At 43.1% G+C, this 22,758-nt stretch overlaps 1 protein-coding gene across 1 annotated transcript in view; it reads right to left on the bottom strand.

Annotated features, from left to right (window-relative positions):
• Nucleotides 1-4,004: 4,004 nt before the first annotated feature.
• NEMF (nuclear export mediator factor) overlaps nucleotides 4,005-22,758 on the bottom strand; it is a 273,128-nt gene continuing 254,374 nt past the window's right edge. The window contains exons 30-33 of the mRNA XM_069208695.1: nucleotides 12,453-12,559; nucleotides 5,504-5,547; nucleotides 5,333-5,412; nucleotides 4,005-4,199 (exon numbers count right to left, since the gene is read on the bottom strand). Coding sequence (XP_069064796.1) covers nucleotides 4,122-4,199; nucleotides 5,333-5,412; nucleotides 5,504-5,547; nucleotides 12,453-12,559 — 309 coding nt within the window. The 3' untranslated portion in view covers nucleotides 4,005-4,121. The remainder of the gene's footprint in view (nucleotides 4,200-5,332; nucleotides 5,413-5,503; nucleotides 5,548-12,452; nucleotides 12,560-22,758) is intronic.

The raw sequence follows: 22,758 nt of genomic DNA, 5'->3' as shown, positions 1-22,758 counted from the left end.
GCCTCTTACCTGAATTATCAGATGACCTTGAATGCAAGGAAGAGGACTTGGGGCTCTGGGAGCAGTGCCGCGACCTCCTCCTACTGTGGGACCGTGACCCCCTCGGAGTCGCGTCGACCGAAGACGGCTGTCGGGCTGCAAGAAGTTTTAGGGATCTCTCCCTCAAGGCCTTCGGAGCCATAGCCCGACAGTCGGAGCACAACGTGGAATCGTGATCCTTCTTGAGGCACCAAAGGCAAACACGATGCGGGTCCGTCACCAACATGGTGCGATGACACACACCACGCGGCTTGAACCCAGTCTTTTTCGAAGACATGACTTGAAACTGTCAAAAAGACCTTGACGAACGTTTAAGAAAGGGTAGCTCTAGTCTGGATCTGCACGTAACCGGCACGGAAGGAAAAGAACTGATGTACGTGTGCCGAGGCGGCATCTATATAGACAGCCGTGACGTCATAGGCGGCTCCGACGACGCTGACGACGCACGTGGAGCCGGACGACGCCCTCGGATCTGAACGACGCCACCCGACGGCACATGCGGGGTACTGCTCAGCAGAAAAATTCTGGATTCTAAGCTGACGCCAGGGAATTTTAAGGTAAGGAATCTGCAGCTAGAAGTCTCTATCAGATATATCTAATTCAGTTAACATATTTGAACCGTAAATGACCTGAACTCACCCCTTGGCAACAATGGCACTGAGCAGAAAAGCTTATGTTTGAGGCAGTGGGTAAACTGTTTATGGAGTACGAAAACAGTAATAACATTGAAATGCAAAACAATAAAAATCCCCAAAAGAATTAGAAAAATGAAGCAGGAGCAACATTTAATAGAAAAGGGCACCAATGACAAAAATCCCAAAACTGAACTTGGGATTTCAAGTTTTAAGTAAGACTAGCGCCAAGAAGCATAAAATACCAATTTTAGTCAATGGTCATGGTGGACAAGGACCAATATGAAGCTGTCTTCGATGGAGTGTGGGTCAGATACACCAAAGAGGTTGTATAGGTCAAAGATTTGATTGTATGACTTTAGTCCTTTAAGTCCCAATCCACTTCAGGAATACACTTCTAAAGCCCCAAGGAGCTCAGGGGAGGCATTTAGAAACTCATAGAGTGTTAGACAGAGGCCAAACGGCAGCATACAGTTGCCGCTGGTCAGCCGGACAGTTGCAGGAAATGGCCACTTGTATCTTGTATTCATATAGCTTACACAGAAAATAGCCATGTGTCCCATGGAGTTCACATCTTTGCCTTGGATACAAGTGGGGCCCGTTCCGTTCGTTCGAGGCTCCTCTCAGGTCACAGACTGCATGTTTAGACCACTTTTGTTTTTCCTTAGCTCCAGGAGTGTTCTGAAATGAGTGCCTAGAGATCCTACATTTCACTGTTTCCCTTCATTTCAAGTGTGCTGAAAGTGCAATGTGTAAACCCAGCATGCTTTAACAGTCAAGCAAGATTTTAACTGTAATGTCAACAAGCACTGGAAAAGCCAATACATCTGCCGTTGGCTGCTAGCCTTTTGGATTTAGACTTTTTTATTTTGTTCTGTCATGGTGTGTGCAAAACCTTATTGTTGGCAAGGCAGCTTGGCCATCATCAATCTAACAAAAAATCATTGTTTAATGTAAAAAATATTTTTTTGGTTTAAAAAAAGCATACACTATCATAGACGCTCTTGATGGTGAAGGTGGCTACTTTGTATGTAGATGTGCTCCTTATGAAAGAGCAGCAAGATGTAACTCAAAGTGAAATCAGCCAGTGGCTGAAGTGTGCTAACCCACCGCCCCATGATGCATGCTGCATTTGATGGAAGAAAAATGTGGATGAAGCAACAACGGATTAATGGATGAAGTCTGGCTGGAAACCCCTATATGTAGCTATGTCATATACATAACTGTAGTAAAATGAAAAGGTATTGGCTAACAGCAGATGTAAAAGTAAAAAAGCCTATTTGTCTGGCGTTGACTGCCAGCCTCTTTGGTACTGCTTTTTAAAAGATAGACAGACAGCCAGCTAGATAAATACATAAGGTTGCACAAATAGACAATGTTCCATAGAGGGAAAGGATAGCCTAGATATATAGATAAATAGATAGAAAGGCAGAATTGCAATGATAGACAAATAGGGTTGTGAATGTAAAACAACAACAGACAGATAGATAGGGTTGCAAAGATGGATTCTTTTATCAACAGATGACAGAACAGATAGACATACAGATAGATAGATTTACAAAGTCAGATATGGTTGCAAAGATAGATAGATAGACAGACAGACAGCAGAGCTCAAATCATTTATATATTATATGTTAAATATTGATATTAGCAGGACATACAAGAACACTGAAAGCATACTAGTAAGCCCAGCAATTAGGACACAGACTAAACTGGTGTACAAATACAACAACATAAAAGAGCACTGAAATAAAACTAGAAAGCCAGAGAAGAAGGGCATACAGACTAAGGAGTATGTAACTTTACTTGTAAGCATCTATTTGTAGCGTGTAGTGCTGCAGATTTACATGATATGCACATTCCTGTCATCTATTGTTGGGCCCGGACCTTCCAACTTGTTTTTCTTGAAGAATTCTTTGTTGTCGACATGACTTCAACACTTCTCTCCTCGTCGAATGTATGTGCATGCTTAACAGCTCTATTGTTAGATTGATTTTTTCTGCCATCGGGGTCGGAGTGATAGTGCCGGAACTCTGTGTAACTTCAACACCCTTACAACTTCCAACAATGGAATGGAATCGACTGATAAAATGACACAGTGCAGTGTTGTATCTGCTGACCTTCTTCAGAACCTTCACGGAGGCGACTGCCTCGCTCATACCCCTTCTTCCATGCCGCCGAGAATGCTCGGCTCTAGGTAATGGAAGATAAAGACAGATTCTTTCAAAAGTGCCCACAGTGTGGTGCGAAGTACGCATATTTGGTTCAGCACGTCTGCAAATTCTACCTGTTGCTGGAGCATAGCTAACAGGATTGTATAGCCTGCAATATCTTCAAGAACAAGAAAATGCTTTGTTCTCGACGTGATCGACGCCTAGCTCACAACATGGAGCTAGTCCCATTCCCCAGGTACAGCATTAGGATTTTCACCTGTACTCTGGTTTTCTACATAGAACAGCAAGGCCTGACATAGTGAAAAATAACTTGTAGGTGCTAGTCACAGTAAGGACATTTTAACATTACATTTGTACATGTCCTACTTTTAAATACCATGCACTCTGTCTTGTAGGTGGACAATATGATGACAATATTTAAAAGAGAATGTCTAACCTGTCAAACGTGTTAATTTTGCCTGGTCGAATTGTAGTTTTTACAGTTGGACTACAATGGGAGGCCTGAAGCCATGTTTTACACTGTTTTTTTAGTGGATGGCACAATAGGTGTTGTAATCCACTGTTGACATTTTTCGTTCATGCCCTGGGTACACATTGTAGCATATACTAGAGACTCATAGGTAAGTTAGATGCATCAAATAGGAATGTGTAAATTCAAACATGTTTGAAGGGGGAGCACAGGCACTTTATTACTGGTTAGCAGGGGTAAAGTGCATAGAGTCCTAAAACCAGCAAAACATATAGGGTCCAATAATAGTGAAAAACCTGGGGTGACACAGCTGAAAAGGTAGAGTTCTTACAGTACCTATATCTCCTAGTGTATAGTGTCTCTTGACAAGATTTCTACTTGTGACCTGGAGGTTTGGGCAACTGTTCACTCACAAAGACATCTCTCCAGCTAAAATGCATTAGCAAAGTGCATGTTGATCTATAAAATACATAATCCTGGAGAAATAGGGATTTCATTAGCTTGCAGTGAATCACCTAAAATGTTTTCTATCTACATAAATTATTGGTTTAATCTACGACACAGTGCATGGTTTAAAGGTTGGTTGTTTGCATAAACATTTAGGTACATGAGTTGATCTATAAATTGATGCTAAAAAACTCTGTTGTGCAGCCATTTTAATAAACGACCTCTGTGGCAAAACTATTACACTTAATTTCAATTACAGTTTATTTATCATTTACAATATGTTCAAACAGCAGTAGGGCGAGGATGTGGGTTCTTCAGTCTTTCATAATTTACAAAATGTATAAGAATAATATCATGAATTCATTTCTTTTTCATGGCCTGCAGATTCGGAGCAGAGACTTTGACTTTGCCAGGCATATTCCTGGATAAATCTGTGTCCTAAAAAGGAAATTAAATGGGGAAAAACATGTAAGTACATCAGAGCTATTTCACATCATGGAAATAATAATGATCTAGAAATGATGCAGGGCTTACTGCTACCATGCTTTCATTCATGGGGCAACGCTGTTAGTGCTGTTTTTAGTCAAACCTACTGGAGCTCAATTTATTGAGCTCAAAGGGATGCCCGGATGAGCAACCATGAAGAAATACTGTACCTGTGACTACATGTTGCACACAAATATAGCAGTTATGCTTTGGTCACTGCGCTATCTGACTCGCTTAAGTAATCAAAACAGATTTTTAAGAGTTAAATGAAGCATCCATTAAACGGGAACATGCATGCCATAACAATGTCTGTTAGGCTCAAAATCAAATTAACAATGTCAAAGGCCTTTTTTAAGATAATCTTGAATGTAAAGCATACATTGTGTACTACCAACACCCTCATGCTGAGTTTTAAGACGAAAGTTTGCAAACTATACACTTTAGGACAGCCATCGCACCCAGCATTACAGCCGTGCACAGATGGGTGGGGGTAATATTTCTTGAGTTTATAAACATTCAGGCCCTTATTACGAGTCTGGCGGTCCCACTCATAGCGGCGACTGTACCGTCGTCAAAGCCGTGGTCTGGCCTCCACATCATGACCATGGCGGAGTTGCCACGGTCCGATCGCCGCCAACGCCAGGTTGCCGCTGGTCGTCAGCCTGGCGGTGCCGGTGGTCTTAATCCGGGGATTACGAGTCCCCTCTCTGCCGGCTTCAGGGTGCTGGAGGCCCCATGGGGGCCCCTGTACTGCCTATGCACTTGTCACGGGCAGGGTTGGGGCCCCCATGGACAGCCCAGTCGCACTAAATTACAGGCAGTCAAAAGTGTGACAGGTGCTTTCGCACCCGATGCACCGCAGCATAGTCGCCAGCTCGATTACAAGCTGGCGTCAATGTTGTGGCCTGTTTCCCGCTCGGCCAGCGGGCGGGAACTTGGGAAACTCATAATAGGGCCAGCGGGCAGACAGCCGGAGTGGCGGTTTTCCGTCCTAAAGAGTTTGGCGGGCAGCCTCCGCCACCCGCCAAACTCAAAATGATGGCCTCTGTCCATGCTCTGGCTCTGAAACGTCGTTGAATCCTTACCTTCACACTACGCAATAAATCCTTCTCTCTTGAAGAAGTTTCCTTTGAGTGCATGAAACTGTTCAAGGCTGTTTTAGCAGCTATAAACAAACAAAATATTGATTATGAAACCTTCACAAAACCCCTTGAGGGTAAATTATAAAATGAACAGCATATGGATGGACAGCCTACCCTTTCCTTTCTTTTGGGTTCCAGGAGTAAGCTTCACTTTGTATCTGTAAGAAAAATTATTACAAACGTATTGAAAAATTGTGGCAGCCACAAAGCACAAAAAAAAACATTAAAAGAGGCGAGGTATGCCTTCTTTCAGAAACATATTGAAATTCACAGACAAGATAAATGAGAGTTTTGTAGGCTGTGCTAGCAGCCACACTAAACTAAACTCGGTTATTTAAGTCACTCACTACCTAGGTGTTGCTCTTTTCTTTGGTGCTAATGATAACTTTCAGCACTGCACTTCACCACTGTGTTTTTATACATGTATAGCGTGTGTCATTTCATTTGCAGTCAGTGGAAAGAGGCACTTTAGTTTGTAGTTGGCACTTTACAAGTGTGATTTATGAAAATAATATAATAAATGTGAAAAACATTTATCAAATTTATCTATAGGAACTTTCTTTTTTAAATAGATCTAAAGGAGAAGACACTCAAGTCCTTGTTGCTTACGGTATATACTGCAAAATGCAGTATCACTCTCAGGTTTACGAGTAGAAGGGATAATCTCTCTGTCTCTCTCTTTCTCCAGGTATAGATAATAACAGGCTCTGCAAACCCTGGTCAGTGAGCAGTGCTCTCATGTGAATGGACAGAGCCTTAGTGTGCTGACCCAGCCAGGCCTTGATCCCATCCCTCTCAGTATAATGGTATCCCCTAGTCTCCCCTTATATTTTCGAACCACCCTCTCTAAAAAAAACTCCTCCTGGTGTAAATTTGGGGTGGGGGCGTAAACGTGAATACATGTGAACCGTTCATACTGTATGTTATTGTCTACTATCACATACTTGCACTCACTCATGCTTGATCAAGTGGGTCTGATGTATGGGTCCGATTTATGGGTCCTGTTGTCCCAGATATATGCACACTGTTCCTTTTTGTCTGGGGAATTAGGGCCCCTTATGTTCAAGGACAGAGGTTTGCATGCTTATGTCATGTCAATGTCCCTATACCAGCTTGCCTTTCATCTTGCTTTCACTAAGGTGGGTAAGACAAACGTCGATGTCTCAAACAAAATCCCTTAAGCCTGTGACTCATTCTCAGGCCTCTCCTGGAGAGCTGTAGCACTGTGGTTTGTTCCACGATTAATGCTACAGTGAGTGCCTTTGTGTACATCACAAACTAAACCTTGTAGTATGTTTCATAGTACTACAATTGCACCACAACCATACTACAAAATGCTAATCACAACCTACGTTCGAAAGCCTACTTCTCTGTCTCCATTTTCTGTGCAGAGTTCTCCACCCTGAGTGCAGTCTCCACACACATCGTTTACGTTTTAGTAGTAAATGTAGAAGGAACAGGAGAGAGTAGCTGGAAAATTGTGATTATTTTCTAAAACCTAAAGAGGAGAGGTTTAAGGCGGAGTAAGGAGAGACTAATTGGGGGCTGGGGAGGGTTATCTGGTAGGACATGCACCCACCCACAGTAGGGTAAGCCCATTCCTATTCACAAACTGTACTTCTAAAGGACCCAACCAAAGCAGTAATAAATGTACTCCAGCTCAGAGCAGGAGTAAGTCCAGCACCACACATTGCCACTTATAGGTACTGCAAAACCCCCTTATAGAACAGAATGGAGGAAGGGAATTTTATATTTTATTTTAACATTTTGAAACCTTTTTTACATTTAAGAATGAATGAAATATTAAATGACATTCAATTACTTTTAATAAATTCGACATACCACTTTTAATAATGATTAATACATAGTAAATTTATATATTTTAATTTAGGTGGGATTTGTTTTAGTTTAAATGTCATAAAACTTTTTAACATTAATTTAAAATATATAAATTAGTTACAGCTTACATTTAAAATAAGTGGTCAATGTTGTAGCTTTTTCTTTGGATCTACATTCAAAATAAATATAAAATTAATTTATACTATTTAACAAAATATTTTGATTTATTATTTATATTTATTTATATTTTTATATTTGCAAGTTTAGTAAGTACAACAAAAGAAAAAGATGATACAGTACTAATAGGTTAAATTTGAATTAAATGGTATTTATCTTTATTAAATTACAATTATTTTTCTATACTTTAAAACACATCCCACCTAAAGTAAACAATATATTTCCTATGTATAAATAACTATTTAAAGTGATGTATAGAATTAAAACTAATTTAATTATATTTTATTACAAAATGTTAATTTTTTTTTTTTAAATGAATGTATTAACATATGTTAACAAAATAAAATGTATGTTTCCTTAATATGTAATTTTTGTTAATGTTGTCATATTTATTCATATTTTTAACTATTTTAAATGATTTAATTTACTTTGCTATTAGTTCCTATGGGATTTTATTATAAGTCCCTACCTGCATTATTTTCTATTGGAGGGTGTTGCAGTACCAGTGGTTTACCATATGTTTACACTTGTAAATTTGGCTCCTTATCCCTTTTCAGAGGACGGGTCCATGTAAGCCTAGACTTTGTAGTAACTTTATAGTCTGATTTCATGAATAGTCCAAGGTAGCTAAAGTTACTAAAAAGTGTAATTGTAAACTCACACATGTAAATTACTCACAAGTCTAAGTAACCTCTGTGAAATGCTACCTCAATCTCTGACCGATGTTACGGTACAACCTGAGTCAGTAATTGTGTAGCAAGTCTGAATGTCTATTGCAGTGGCTCTACATGTTAAAATCCAATGTCTTGTAACATTTCCAACGATCCCATTCCTCCTGCCCCTCCCCTCAAATGCTTCTGTATAATTAGTTTTAGTTATCCAGTTCTCATACTAGACCACATGTGGCCCACTTTAAATCCCTGTCTGATTCATCTGTGTGTACCAGGCCGCCTGGTCATCTGTGGAGAATGTTTATTGTCTGATTGTTGATTTGTCTCTCTGAACATGTAGTGTGCATGCCAGGGCACCGCCTCCTGCCTCCCAGTCAGTGCTACATGGCAATCGTAAAAAGCGTTTTGGATCAAAAGCGAGGTAATCTTCATTTTGTAGTTGTAGCAGAGCTTTCCACTCAGCTGAGGAGGGAATCAATGTTTCCATGCCTTGCCATTTAAACTGCAGTACCTCTGGAATCACCAATTTTGATATCCTTTACCACCTCTCTGAAATCTGTTTGCCACAAAATCCTGATACACGGTTACAGCATTATCACAGAAAGGGATTGATTGCAGCGGGTAGGCCTGTGGCATGATTCTCTCCTTGAGGGGAAAGGTCAATAGTTTGATCACAACATCTCTTGGGCAGCTGTTGTTGCCTCCTTGGCTTCAGCCCACACTAGGAGCACTTTCTATCCTATATAGGGCTCAAGAGTTTACTTCAGAATACTTTGAAAAAGTTCTGTTATGCAAACAAACAAGTTACTTACCTTCAGTAACACCTTATCTGTTAGAGACTCTATTTAGCTGCTGATTCCTTACCTTAGAATTATCCAGACTGGACATCGCCCTGGACCAACCACACCTTGGTTCCAGACATCGCCATCGCCATTTTCGATGACTACAGCATCCTAAGGAGTGTCTGGCCCTCCCGGCTGGGCAGAGGACTCGCCATTGTACACAAGTCTTCACTACGTGTCAAGGCCGTCCAAGAAGAACACTGCACCACCATGGAACACCTTCACTTCCTGGTCCACTCCAACCACAACTCCTTCATCCGTAGCACCCTGGTGTACAGGCCACCCGGCCCCCGCCCAGCCTTCATAGACATCGCTACCCCCTGGCCCTGGCATCAGTCAACTACCTCCTCCTCGGCGACCTGAACTTCCACCTCGAGGACCACACCAACCCATCTTGCTACTACCCTACCCCGCCAAAGTACTAGAGAAAGCAATCAACGCACAACTACAGCATTTCATTGAGGTCAACAACTCCCTGGACAGCTCCCAGTCCAGCTTCCGCAGCTATCACAGCATGGAGACAGCTCTCCTGGCAGCCACCGACGACATCCGATTACTCCTAGATCGTGGTCACACCATAGAACTCAAACACCTCGACCTTTCTGCAGCTTTAAACACGGTCTCCCCACAGCCGTCTGCGCACCAGATTCCACAACATTGGAATTTGTGGAAGAGCCCTGGAATGGATCCACTCCTTCTGCTCCAGGAGGATGTAGAGAGTCAGACACCAACCCAAACACCACTGCTCTACTCGACGGCCTCGCCACCCTTGGCCTCAGACAGCTGGTCTCCACACCCACACACATCACAGGACACACACTGGATCCCATCTTCACCTCAAGCAACTTGATCTCCATAGAGACCATCTCCACCCCAGACTGGACCGATCACCGCTATATACATTTCACAATCACCGCACCCAGCAGCCGCACCCGCACCTCCAGGACCCCCACAGGACATGGAACAAAATCACCAATGAGCAGCTCATCTCATTGCTTGCCAAATCCCTTCCCCCTCTGACAACGCCAACACTGCAGCGTGAAATCTCAACGAATAGATCACTGAATGCGCCTAGCCCCTCTCCGGCTGACATCAGCAAAACGCATACCTAAGAAAGCCAGCTGGTTCACCACCGCACTCCAAGAGTCAAAGCGTACCCGTAGACGTTTAGAGAAAAAATGGAGGAACAGCCAATCCAGCAAAGACCTTGACTCTTTCAGAGCCACAACTACCGCCCACCAATGAAAAATCAAGAACGCAAGGAAGGTTGCACTCTGGGAGTGCATCAACTCCTCGTCACACGAAGGTACTCTTCTTAGTCATCAATGAGTTCAGAGATACCCCCCTCCGAAGCCACCAGCATCTCCCAGTCTCAGGACCTCTGCGTCAAACTCGCCTCCTTTTTCCACCACAAGATCCAGGATATCTATGACAGCTTCCTTCCGGAAAATCCTGGCATCGGAACCTGTGACTGACCCACCCCCCACCAGAACCCACCCAGACCATCCACGCTCACCATAGAGGAAACAGTCAACATCGTGAACAGCACTCACTCCGGAGCCCCTCAGACCCCTGCCTGCACCACAGATACATCAGAGCCATGTGCATCCATCGCCCCTGAGCTTCATAACACAAACTGCTCTATCAGCCTGGGCACCTTCCCTGAGAACTGTAAACACGCCGAAATACACTCTCTCCTGGAGAAACCTTCGGCCAACTCATCAGAACTAAAGAATTTCCGTCCCATCTTGCTACTACCCTACCCCGCCAAAGTACTAGAGAAAGCAATCAACGCACAACTACGGCATTTCATTGAGGTCAACGATGCAGAGAGTCAGACTCCCACCCTACACTTCCAGACCCTCAGGAGTCAACTGCGGAGTCCCCCAAGGAATCTCACCGAGTCCCACACTGTCTAATGCATACATGGCCCCTCTTGCTGCCATTGTCAGAAGCCATGGTATAAACATTGTTTCATATGCCGATGACACACAACTCATCATTTCCCTCAGCGAAGACACACACACGGCCAAAAGGAACTTTCACGCAGGAATGGAAGCCGTCGCCACCTGGATGAGAGAAAGCTGCCTCAAACTCAACTCTGACAAGAGGGATCTCGTCATCTTCGGAAACGCCACCTCAGCTTGGGATGACTCCTGGTGGGCCACATTCCTCAGCGCCCCCGCACCGACTGCGCAAGCCCGCAACTTAGGAATCATCCTCAACTCCTCCCTATCCATGACCCTCCAGGTGAACTCTGCCACCTCCTCCTGCTGGCACACACTCTGCAAACTTCAGAAGATCTTCAGATGGATCCCAGCAGACTGTCACAGGACCGTCACCCATGCCTTAGTCACGAGCAAGCTCAACGTGTCTCCTTCCACACCCCCGCCAGATCCTTCCGCTCCCCCCAGATGGCCCTGGCCACCGTCCCTCGCATCTGCAAAACCACCGCCTAAGGACGATCTTACATCTACACTGCAGCAAAGAGCTGGAACAACCTCCCCCTCCACCTCAGACAAAGCCCATCGCTCCCCTTCTTCAGGAAGAATCTCAAGATGTGGCTCTTCGGATGAGGCTCCTCCCCTTACCCCAGCTCCTTCAGACCCTCACGGGTGAGTAGCCATTCTTTACAAATATTGATTGATTGACTGCAACCAACACTTGGTAAACAGGCATAGCTTAGAGGAAACTAATCCAGGCTTATGCAGGCAGTAGATATTGGGTACTGCACTGCTGGTTCCGACTGCTTTGTTCGAGTGACAGAAAGAGGATTCCAAGTTAGAACGAATCGGACTTTAAAGATGATTGCAGACTAGACAACTGACAACCAACCAGATCTACAAGGACTGTGGGCTAAGGCAGCTTCATGACACTGCTTTTAGTCCTAACTTTCAGAGAAATGACTGACTTGTGCATTACACTGTTTTTAGGGCAAAGGCAGAAATTGTTGTCAATTGTTTTGAGGGTATTCCCCCTGTGATGATGATTCACCAGTACCAGAGAAGAAGTCCTCCCGGTTATGTTTATAAAGTCTACAGCTGTATTTCATCCATGTTATAGATTGTCTTGCGCCTTCCTATGAATTTGAGTCCTAAAGCTTTATTTGGAGATACACATTTCAAATGGCCACAATAACATGAATGCATTTAAGTGCTAAATTACATAATGAGCTTTTCAAAACTACCTCTTACACATACAGCTTTTAACCAATACATTTGGAAACGTGGTAAAATGCAACATATTTGAAAAATATTTCGCGAGAGAACCTCACTGCCCACGACTCCTCCCACTTCTCCAAACTCCTGAAGATAAGGGAATTGTGAGCTGGGTACATTAAGGACTCTTACAAACCTTTCCAGGTTTGAATCTCGATCTTAAAGACATTTGTTCACAAATACATCTTTCGGAAAAACTCTTCTGACCAAGCAAAGTGTAGGAGTACACCCGTTTTAGTTTTTCCACACAAACTCACTTTATGTAGAAATAAAGGAATCTGTTATTATATTAAGTTTGTAGTGATTATAAACTTACTTATAGTTTGATAGGGCTGTGTAGGGTGCACAGACTGGTACAGAAAAAAGGAGCAAATCCTCTGCGTGTGGCTGTCCCGTTAGGGAGTCCAGGAGATTCTCTACGTCCTGCACAAATACAAGAAACAGGCAAAAGTCTTAACCATTTCAGTAACGCAAGGCTTGATAATGTTGCAATCAGTGGCAAAAAAAGGCGTCAATCATTACAGCAAAACAAGGGTTCGCAAAGCTGTTACACAAGCCAACAGTAGGGTTAACCAATAGAAACACATGGGTAGGTTATAACATATGATAAGATAATGGTGCCATCAGTGCCATCAAAAGACATTAACAATTACAGCAAACCACGGTTTGGCAGTGTTGCCACTTGGCCAACAAAAAGAATCGCCCATTATAGTAACACAAGATTTGTTAATGATACTACATGTGCCACGAAATACAAGTTAGAGTCAGCAATACAAGATTTGGTAATGTTAAAAGTATGCCAACAAAAAAACATTGAACAATTACAGCAATTTATGGTTTGATAATGTTGCCACATAAAACATGGACTGAAATATGAGCCCGAGTACATGCCAACGGCAGAGGTATCTCCATCCAGAATGTATATGTACAATGTTGTGTAACGGGGACGTCCAACTTTAATTATATTACAGCGAGGAAAGATCTTTCCTAATCTCGGTGGAAGTCAACCCGCTCAGCCTAAACGTCTTCTAAATTTTTCTTAAAAAAAAAAAAAATAGATAATCATCCATATTCACAATCACAGAGAAGTATATCAATGCGACAAAGCATTTACAAATATAAAAAATTAATCCTTAATTTGTTATTCAGAAAAAATAATTGAGTTCATTCATTGTTGCTGGAAGTGCAAATCGGAATATTTGACAGACAACTGCCTTCCTGTCCCCCCAGACATTGCCAGATGCCTATGGCATTTCTCCTTACAACTCTTTGAGCATATGTTTCTTCTAGTCTCTGAACATTCCTCATTTTGGTCATCCAAGTCTCAAATGTTGGGGGGCCTGGGGTTTCCAATTTTGCAGGGTCAATAATTTGGCCACGAGTGAGCAAAGGAAAACAAATTGTTGGTCCCGCAAATCAAATTGGCAATTAGTAGAGGAAATCCCAAACAAAACTCACTGCAGGTCTAGTTGAATGTGGACTTGTAGCCTGTTGCTCATAAAGCGATAAATTGTATTCGGGTTCTCAAATAGTTTGAGAAAGAGAAAGCCCATTTGGGCCCAGTCACCACGAGGAAAATTACATCTGAGGCACCGAGCTGATGTGGCTTGGAGCATTTGCTGCACACGATGTGGGGTGAAGTACAGAGCCCACTTAGGAAAGAAAGACACGTGTGAAATTAGCACCCACAAGGCTTTATATGGTATACAATTAAATCTAGGCTATCCACCAAAGTTGAGCATCCCCTCGATATATTGTGAGATGGAATCGAATGCTGCATATATAGTGGTATCATCTATGTATAAATACAGAATCCAATACCAATTACCCAGACTACACAGGTTTTTTGCAAAATGCTGCTTATTAATATGCTCACTGGTCCCATTTGTTGCTACCATATAAGATCGAAGATGATGTGAGATCTGAAGATCTGAAAATTTTAGATCAGTTGGGAAATTATCCTACCTACCTTGTGTGCTGCAAATTGCATCACACATAGAAAGAGCAAAAAACAAGGACAAATGGAAGCATTTTTTCCTCGTTGTGCCACTCTACAGGGAGTGCAGAATTATTAGGCAAGTTGTATTTTTGAGGATTAATTTTATTATTGAACAACAACCATGTTCTCAATGAACCCAAAAAACTCATTAATATCAAAGCTGAATATTTTTGGAAGTAGTTTTTAGTTTGTTTTTAGTTTTAGCTATGTTAGGGGGATATCTGTGTGTGCAGGTGACTATTACTGTGCATAATTATTAGGCAACTTAACAAAAAACAAATATATACCCATTTCAATTATTTATTATTACCAGTGAAACCAATATAACATCTCAACATTCACAAATATACATTTCTGACATTCAAAAACAAAACAAAAACAAATCAGTGACCAATATAGCCACCTTTCTTTGCAAGGACACTCAAAAGCCTGCCATCCATGGATTCTGTCAGTGTTTTGATCTGTTCACCATCAACATTGCGTGCAGCAGCAACCACAGCCTCCCAGACACTGTTCAGAGAGGTGTACTGTTTTCCCTCCTTGTAAATCTCACATTTGATGATGGACCACAGGTTCTCAATGGGGTTCAGATCAAGTGAACAAGGAGGCCATGTCATTAGATTTCCTTCTTTTATACCCTTTGTTGCCAGCCACGCTGTGGAGTACTTGGACGCGTGTGATGGAGCATTGTCCTGCATGAAAATCATGTTTTTCTTGAAGGATGCAGACTTCTTCCTGTACCACTGCTTGAAGAAGGTGTCTTCCAGGAACTGGCAGTAGGACCGGGAGTTGAGCTTGACTCCATCCTCAACCCGAAAAGGCCCCACAAGCTCATCTTTGATGATACCAGCCCAAACCAGTACTCCACCTCCACCTTGCTGGCGTCTGAGTCGGACTGGAGCTCTCTGCCCTTTACCAATCCAGCCACGGGCCCATCCATCTGGCCCATCAAAACTCACTCTCATTTCATCAGTCCATAAAACCTTAGAAAAATCAGTCTTGAGATATTTCTTGGCCCAGTCTTGACGTTTCAGCTTGTGTGTCTTGTTCCGTGGTGGTCGTCTTTCAGCCTTTCTTACCTTGGCCATGTCTCTGAGTATTGCACACCTTGTGCTTTTGGGCACTCCAGTGATGTTGCAGCTCTGAAATATGGCCAAACTGGTGGCAAGTGGCATCGTGGCAGCTGCACGCTTGACTTTTCTCAGTTCATGGGCAGTTATTTTGCGCCTTGGTTTTTCCACACGCTTCTTGCAACCCTGTTGACTATTTTGAATGAAACGCTTGATTGTTCGATGATCACGCTTCAGAAGCTTTGCAATTTTAAGAGTGCTGCATCCCTCTGCAAGATATCTCACTATTTTTGACTTTTCTGAGCCTGTCAAGTCCTTCTTTTGATCCATTTTGCCAAAGGAAAGGAAGTTGCCTAATAATTATGCACACCTGATATAGGGTGTTGATGTCATTAGACCACACCCCTTCTCATTACAGAGATGCACATCACCTAATATGCTTAATTGGTAGTAGGCTTTCGAGCCTATACAGCTTGGAGTAAGACAACATGCATAAAGAGGATGATGTGGTCAAAATACTCATTTGCCTAATAATTCTGCACTCCCTGTAATGCCACCCCTGGGGTGGTGTTAGATTTTGGCACTGCCTCAGGTTTACAAAAACTTGTAAATCTGAGGCAGCGCCAAATCCCATGGGTGTTGCTGTGGCACGCTACAGCAAACACCCACTGCATGCCCCTTCCACGCATGTGAAGGGGCCGTATTTACAAGGTGGCATTAAGCCACAAAAAGTGGCTTAATGCCACCTTGTAAATACAGCTTAGGGCACAGCGACACAGGAGCACCACGAAAAGTGATGCTCCGGTGGCGCTAGGGGCTCTTAAATACGTCCTACAGTCTCCCACTGGGCGCAATCAAATCCTTTCTCTGCATCCAGCATCATTATCACCGCTTTTATCTTACTAGTAGAAAAATCGTCTATAGCTTGTATCAGAAAATTAATATTACATGCAATAGATCGGCCTAGCAGAAACCTGTTTTAGTCCTTGTTTACGACTGATGCAACCCAGGGGTGAGCCACTAGGCCATTATTTAAGTAAAAAGCTTATAGTCTGTATTTTTCAGACTGATCGGCTGATAGGAGCCTAGTGACTCTGGAGGCTTGTCTTTCTTTAGAAAATTGACTATAACCACCTCTGTGAAATCCTTGGGAGTCTCACTTCCGTTAAAAATTCAATGAATACGATAAGCAGGGGACCTATTATTTGAACGGCAAATCTCTTATAAAATTTGGATGGTATTCCATCACAGCCTCATGCTTTGCCATTGGGAAGACTATTAATAGCCTTCGCCATCTCTGCGCGAGTAATAGGGGTAATAATACTTTCCTGTGGGTCATTTTTTAGCACAGAAAACTTAATTGAAATAAGAAATGTGTTAATCGAATCATATGAGGGAGGATCACTATGAGGGTACAGTTCTAAGTAGTGATCTAAAAAAACTCGGCCTATTTGTTCGCTGCCCGACGTAACCCCTCTATTTGTTGAATCATATATAGTTCCAATAATCCCTTGACTGCATTGTTTTTAATTGACCACACTAGGAGGCGCCTGGTATGTTCACTCTCCTCGTAGACTCGCTGGAAGCTGTTTTTTTGACTTAAGAACAAAGTGATTCTTTAGTTCTTGACTAACTTTCATTAGTCAAGTGCACGATTGAGCAGTCTTTAACCTATTATCTTCCCTCCTAGTGTGATCAAACTTTCACTGGATCATTTCAGTTTCTTCTCTTCGGATTCTATTTTGCCATGCCCTGTGGGTGATATTTTTGCCTTGTATAAAGGCCTTACATGTCCCCCAGACTGCATAGCTCGAGGCGGTGTTCTGGTTTATTTGTAAGAACATTGTTAGTGCTGTCCACATGTTATCAACCCATCCTGCTTGTGCTAGACGAGACCGATCTAGGGTCCATCTCTTTACTCTCCCTATTAGACTATTGATTATAATTTCGACATATGGAGCTGAATGGACAGAAAAAGGATTTGAAAAAATACCGGACCTAGGGCCAGATATAGGTAGCGTTTTGCATGGCGCAAACTGCGAAAATCGCAGTTTGCGCCATGCAAAACGCGCATCGGGATGCTCATTCACATTATGCGAGTCGGTACCGACTCGCAAAATGTGAATGCAACTCGCAAATAGGAAGGGGTATTCCCCTTCCTATTTGTGACTCGCACCACAAGGCTAAATTGCTTTGTGACCGCGAACATCATGTAGATCGCGGCGTGGGGCAGGTTTCCTGCTGGACTGGGGAGACGGTATAATAATAATATCTCCTAGTTGAGGCTAGCGTGGTCCTAGGAAACTCAATCTCGAACATGGGATGGGCGACTGATTGACCAACTGACACTGACTATTTGTCTTCAGTTTGTAAGTGACATTCCAACACTTCATAATTTTTTTTTTTTTAATAGGAGTAGTTTTCTGGGTCCTGACGAAGCGTCATGGGATCATTTATTGACCAAAAAAAGACGTGAAACATGTTGACCAAAATTGACAGGATTAGGCATACTACCCTTCCTTCTTTATAGAGTATAGCGGGACATTATTCCCGCTAAGACTCTGAATGATTTTAATCTTGTCCTGAACCTTTCCTCTGATTCATTAAAGTGATGATTGAGGCTCAGAGCTAATTTTATCTTGCTTACACTCTCCTTTACTTTTACACCCTCATCTATCCTCTTAGTCACTTTTCGTTTCAGACCTCCACCTGGCAAATTGCCTTCGGTTTAGTACCATCCCAATTTTTGGGGTGGTCCGCCAGACATCGCAGCACCGGTCTGACGAGGAGATAGCCCAATGATGAAATCTGTCACCCTATTGGGTCCTTGAGGGCTCTCCTGATATTAATTATATCCCTGACTCTCTTCGCCCCCGTTTTCCTATATTCAGTAGAACTAAGCCATGACTGGATAGCCCTTCGTTTCTTTGGGTTGTTGAAACCATTGGTATTGCATGAAATCAACCTGAACTCCTTTTTTATTGACCTACCCATACCGATCTATTCCCATATAGTTTTTTCCCCTGGACGTAACCTGCTTCCTTCTTGATTCAACTTTCATCCTGCTGAGACTTCGGGGATTACTGATCGTTTGATGTTGATTATCTTTTTTACCCCAATAAGCAACCCCACTCTGTGTACCACCAGATCTTTAAACCGCCTCTGGGCTCCTTTTCTCTGAGGCTCCCCCCACCTGGGGGCTCCAGGAGAGTCTTCCCCCTCCTTTACCCTCACCCTCCAAGTGACATCCCAACCTCCCATCCTCACCACCACCAACTTTCCTTCCCTGAGTTGTGATGCCCTGACATTGCGCCTGGGACAGGTTCTATGGAGAATAAACTGCTGAGGGCGCTCCGAGCTTTACCCCCCAACCAGTCATCCAAAATTCAGATGGGGAAAATTGGTAGCCTACATACGTATCACCCAAAATCCCTTACAAGGGTAAATACGAGAGAGACTCTACCCCCTATGCTACAAATGCCCAGCTCAGCTCAGGCGAATTTGGTCGAAAAAGGTCCTGGAGTGTTTCACTGTCTGAAAAATGTGAGCATGCCCCTTATATAGCACTTTGAGTTTTGCATGTTGAATGATGCCCGCTGGAGTGCTCAATGATTTAAAGGTGTTGATTATCCTCTTTAATTCCTTGTGGAGATGAGCTGCATAGGATGAGATATCAGAAAACACTCTGAAAGAGAAGTTATCTGCAGTATGAAACACTCCCTTTGGAATCGGTCTGGTTAATATCCTTTCTTTTATCCAAAAGTCTCTGCAGTTGGAGGATGTTTAAAATTAACATTCTGATGAGGGGGCACTAGGTGAGCTCCCAAGATAGTAAGATCCGCTTCTTCAGCAGCCATGTCGGGCATTTTTTTTTTGGATATGCTTGGATACCACGTCCGTGACTGTGGTCCCGTTCTTGTGTCCCTCCGGGACTCCTATAAATTGTAGGTTTGACCTGTGAGAGCTCTGCTCCATGTCTTCAAGTTTTCATTCAATTTCTGTCAACTCAGGCTGTAATGTCAAAGTTACTGGGTCTGTCCTCTGTTGAAATCCTCTAAGTCCAAGATTCTCTGCTCTGCTTGGGACATCCGCATATGTAGAAGCTGAATATTCAAATTAAGTTGGCATAGCTGCTCACTTGTTTTCTTGTGGGCCTCTACCTGGGATATATTCAATTCACAAATCTCACCCAGGATTTGGTTCAGAAGTAATTCCACTGACGGCATAAATGACAAGGATGACACTGTCTATGATCCTGGTAGCCCAAATGCTGCATGCAATGAAAGACCCAAAAGCAAAGGAGTCAGTCCATCCGTCTTTCTTGCGGGTTAGATCCAAAGAAACCACAACTTCATTACCTATTGGTATTTGCATGGATGTCCCCAAAACATTCTCTAATTCATCTGTATGCTGTGGCGGAATAGTTCCAACCTGCCTATTCTTACCAGCGGCTGATGATTCTCCTGACAGGTCTTGCTGATCCGGCAAGAGTCTCATGGTTGTGGCAGCAAAGATGGGATATGTTGATAGAGTCTTTGATGGATTATACCCGCTTGTTGCCACACTATCCGGTGCTTGTTCTATGGCAGCTCCAATTATTTTTGACTAAAACCCACAAACCCAGTTTCTGCTCTTGCCGCACTGATGTATTCTGAAGAGGCTTTCTCAGCGGAGGCCCTTTATGGTTTGGTCGGTGGGCATTGTCATCACTAATAGCAATGGGCCCTGGGGGGTCCAGGAAAAAGATGACGCGCTAATATTGTCCTCGGGCAGAATACTTTCAAGGGAGATTGAATGTAGAGAGATCTCTGCTCTGCCAGGGCTAGTTACTTCTTAGTTATTTTTTTGGTCTGTCTTTGCCTTAAGGCTGCTGGGAGAATCCCCCCCCCCCCCCAAGTTTTGCAACTTTATATGCTTTGCCAACAGGGCGGGGCGCAGCACAGAATCCTGTGACAGCCTTTCCATCTTGCACTTATCTGTAAGTCAATTTTTGTTGGTGCGGGTTAGTGTGTTTCAAAATAACAACAAAAGAGCAGGCAACGTGACTGGGAGGCGAGAAGTGTGACCAGGAGGCCGAAAGCTGCATCCACGACTGCACGGACTGCTTCTGCAACCTGCTGGACTTGCTTCTGCCTAATGTGCCCTCCTCCAGGCTGCCTCTAGCGAAATGTCTCACACTGCAGTCACTTTCCCCCTGGGTGTTCGTTATAATATAATTCCCAGTAGAAAGGGGTATCAGCCCTATGAAGCACTTCAAGAAGGCAAACACTGACAAGGGGTTAGGCTCCAAAAGGTGTAGTTTAAGTTTGGTTACTGTGGGCTCAAGGCAAATCATTGCAACTCAGCAGGTCCCACTGTATCCCGCTGCCGCACCACCATGCTGCACCGCCCTACCGCTTGACTTCAGGACATCGATGCTGTGGTCTGGGCAGCCCACTCGCACCAGTAGAGAGACACCTTCCATGTATAACCAGACTCCAAAAAGAGCTCTTCCAGGCACATCGCACATGAGGAAAACAGTGTCCCTAGTCGGTCCTGGAGCACCATCGCAGCTACTCTACACTGTAAGCCTCACAGCTGCCATCTTGGAGTGCCCTCCTCCTCCACTGCACCTGTCCTAGTCACAAGGCATGATTGGAGCACCCGTGACCCATGTGCTTTATGCTCCTCGTCTTCTAAATATGTCATCTAAAATACTAATGCTAAAGGTTCACAAGTAAAACAAGTCATGGCATGGAAGGAGCCCAGACCCTCAAGAGATGGCTGTCTGACATCACTCAAACCTCCGTGATACTCTATGTTACTTTGTATGCTATATTTCTCAAGTACACTGCTGCCTTTGCAGACTTCCGTTGTTAATATAAAATGTAGGATAGAGAAAATACATACAGACCTGAAACATACGTTCTGCCTCATGACGCAGACAAAAAGGGACACTACTCATACATGTGTTCTGACAACAAGGTCTGTAGTAAAAAACACTGTTTATATACACAGGGAGGCCTTTTCGGGAATTAGATTAGCAAACTCCAACCCACCCAGCGAGAATCCTTAAACAGCTACCCAAACTATATTTTCTTTTTTAAACAAATGTGTGGGTTTCTTTTGGTACTTTTATAAAAAATGGCAACATTGTGTTGAAAATACTGCATTTCTTTCTGACATTTTTGAAAAAGGAGTCTCCGTTAATTGGTGGTTTGTGCACTTTTCACAACAATGGGATGTTAAAACACGCCCTACAATACCACTGCATACAAATTATTATTATGAAATTCACTACTCAAGTTCATCAACAAAGTAATGACATTGGCATAGGAGAGATTGCACACAGATCACTTGAACAAGTGCAGTAATCACCAGAGTTATCCCACCTGTATTTTGTGCCATCTTATAATGCAGTTTGTTTGTGATCAATTAGTTACGACAGAGAAGCTTTACTAGCATTTTTATGTCAAAGCTTACCAGACGGCTAGCAACATCTTGGAACATTGGAACATTGGAAAAGCTTCCTGGGAATGCATCCTGCCCATTGCTAACCATTGGTTTTATAGTTTGTAACTTATGTTTGCTTGCATTCTATTTGCTTTCTTTATGTGTTTTAGGCTGTCCAGTTTGAGTTTGTCCCTTCCCTTGCCCAAACCCTACTTACTGTATTCTTTCACCAGTACTGGATTTCTGAAAACAGGTTTTTAAATCTTGTTCTTATCTTCATGTTTGCTTTGCATTCAAAGGCCCAGGTCAAATACCAGGCTCTGTTTTCCAGGGCACTTGGGGTTTACTTTTCTTTCTCTGACTTCAAAGTGAGAGGAATTATGTGACAGTAAGTCTGGCTACAGGGGGTGTGCTTGAGGAAAGCCGTAAAATGTTATTCTTCCTAGCACATTATAAAATGTACATGTCTGTAAATGAACTGTGCATGTATTCCAGAATATATCAGTTTTAGAAAAGCACAAATGAACACATTTGTGAACATTCTGAAGTGTGGAGGAAACAAATATTTTATTATGATCAAAACAGATCTGTACACTAGGCGATGACATTTCCACACATTATGGTTTGTGCGCTGTGTACATTTATCACTAAAACTGTATGTTTGAACAAATGTAACGGTAATTTCAATTGAATATGTGTTTCCTGTAATGGCAGTGTGCTACCACACCATGTATATTCCACTCTAAACCACTCCAAGCTACTCTAAACCACTCCAAGCTACTCAACACCACTCCATATAATGCCACTGCACTCTACTCAGCACCAATCCACTCTACGCCTCTTTGCTCTACACACTCTACTCTATGCCAGTTCACTCTATCCCACACTATTGTACTATGCACCACTGCACTTTCATCACTGCACTGTACAACCAATTCACACTGTGGCAATCCACTCTATGTCACTCTACTCTGCAACACTGCACTCTATGCCTGTGCACTCAATGTCAATCTACTCTACGTCACTCTAATCTACTCTGCACTGTCTGCCACTGTACTATACCCTGCACCACTCTACTCTGAAACAGGCTACTCTGCGCCACTGCACTCAGCACCACTCCA

Source organism: Pleurodeles waltl, chromosome 9, assembly GCF_031143425.1.
Source record: "Pleurodeles waltl isolate 20211129_DDA chromosome 9, aPleWal1.hap1.20221129, whole genome shotgun sequence".
Classification (NCBI taxonomy): domain Eukaryota; kingdom Metazoa; phylum Chordata; class Amphibia; order Caudata; family Salamandridae; genus Pleurodeles; species Pleurodeles waltl.
Note: the sequence above shows the minus strand (reverse complement) of the source record. Positions and strands in the feature narration are given on the sequence as shown.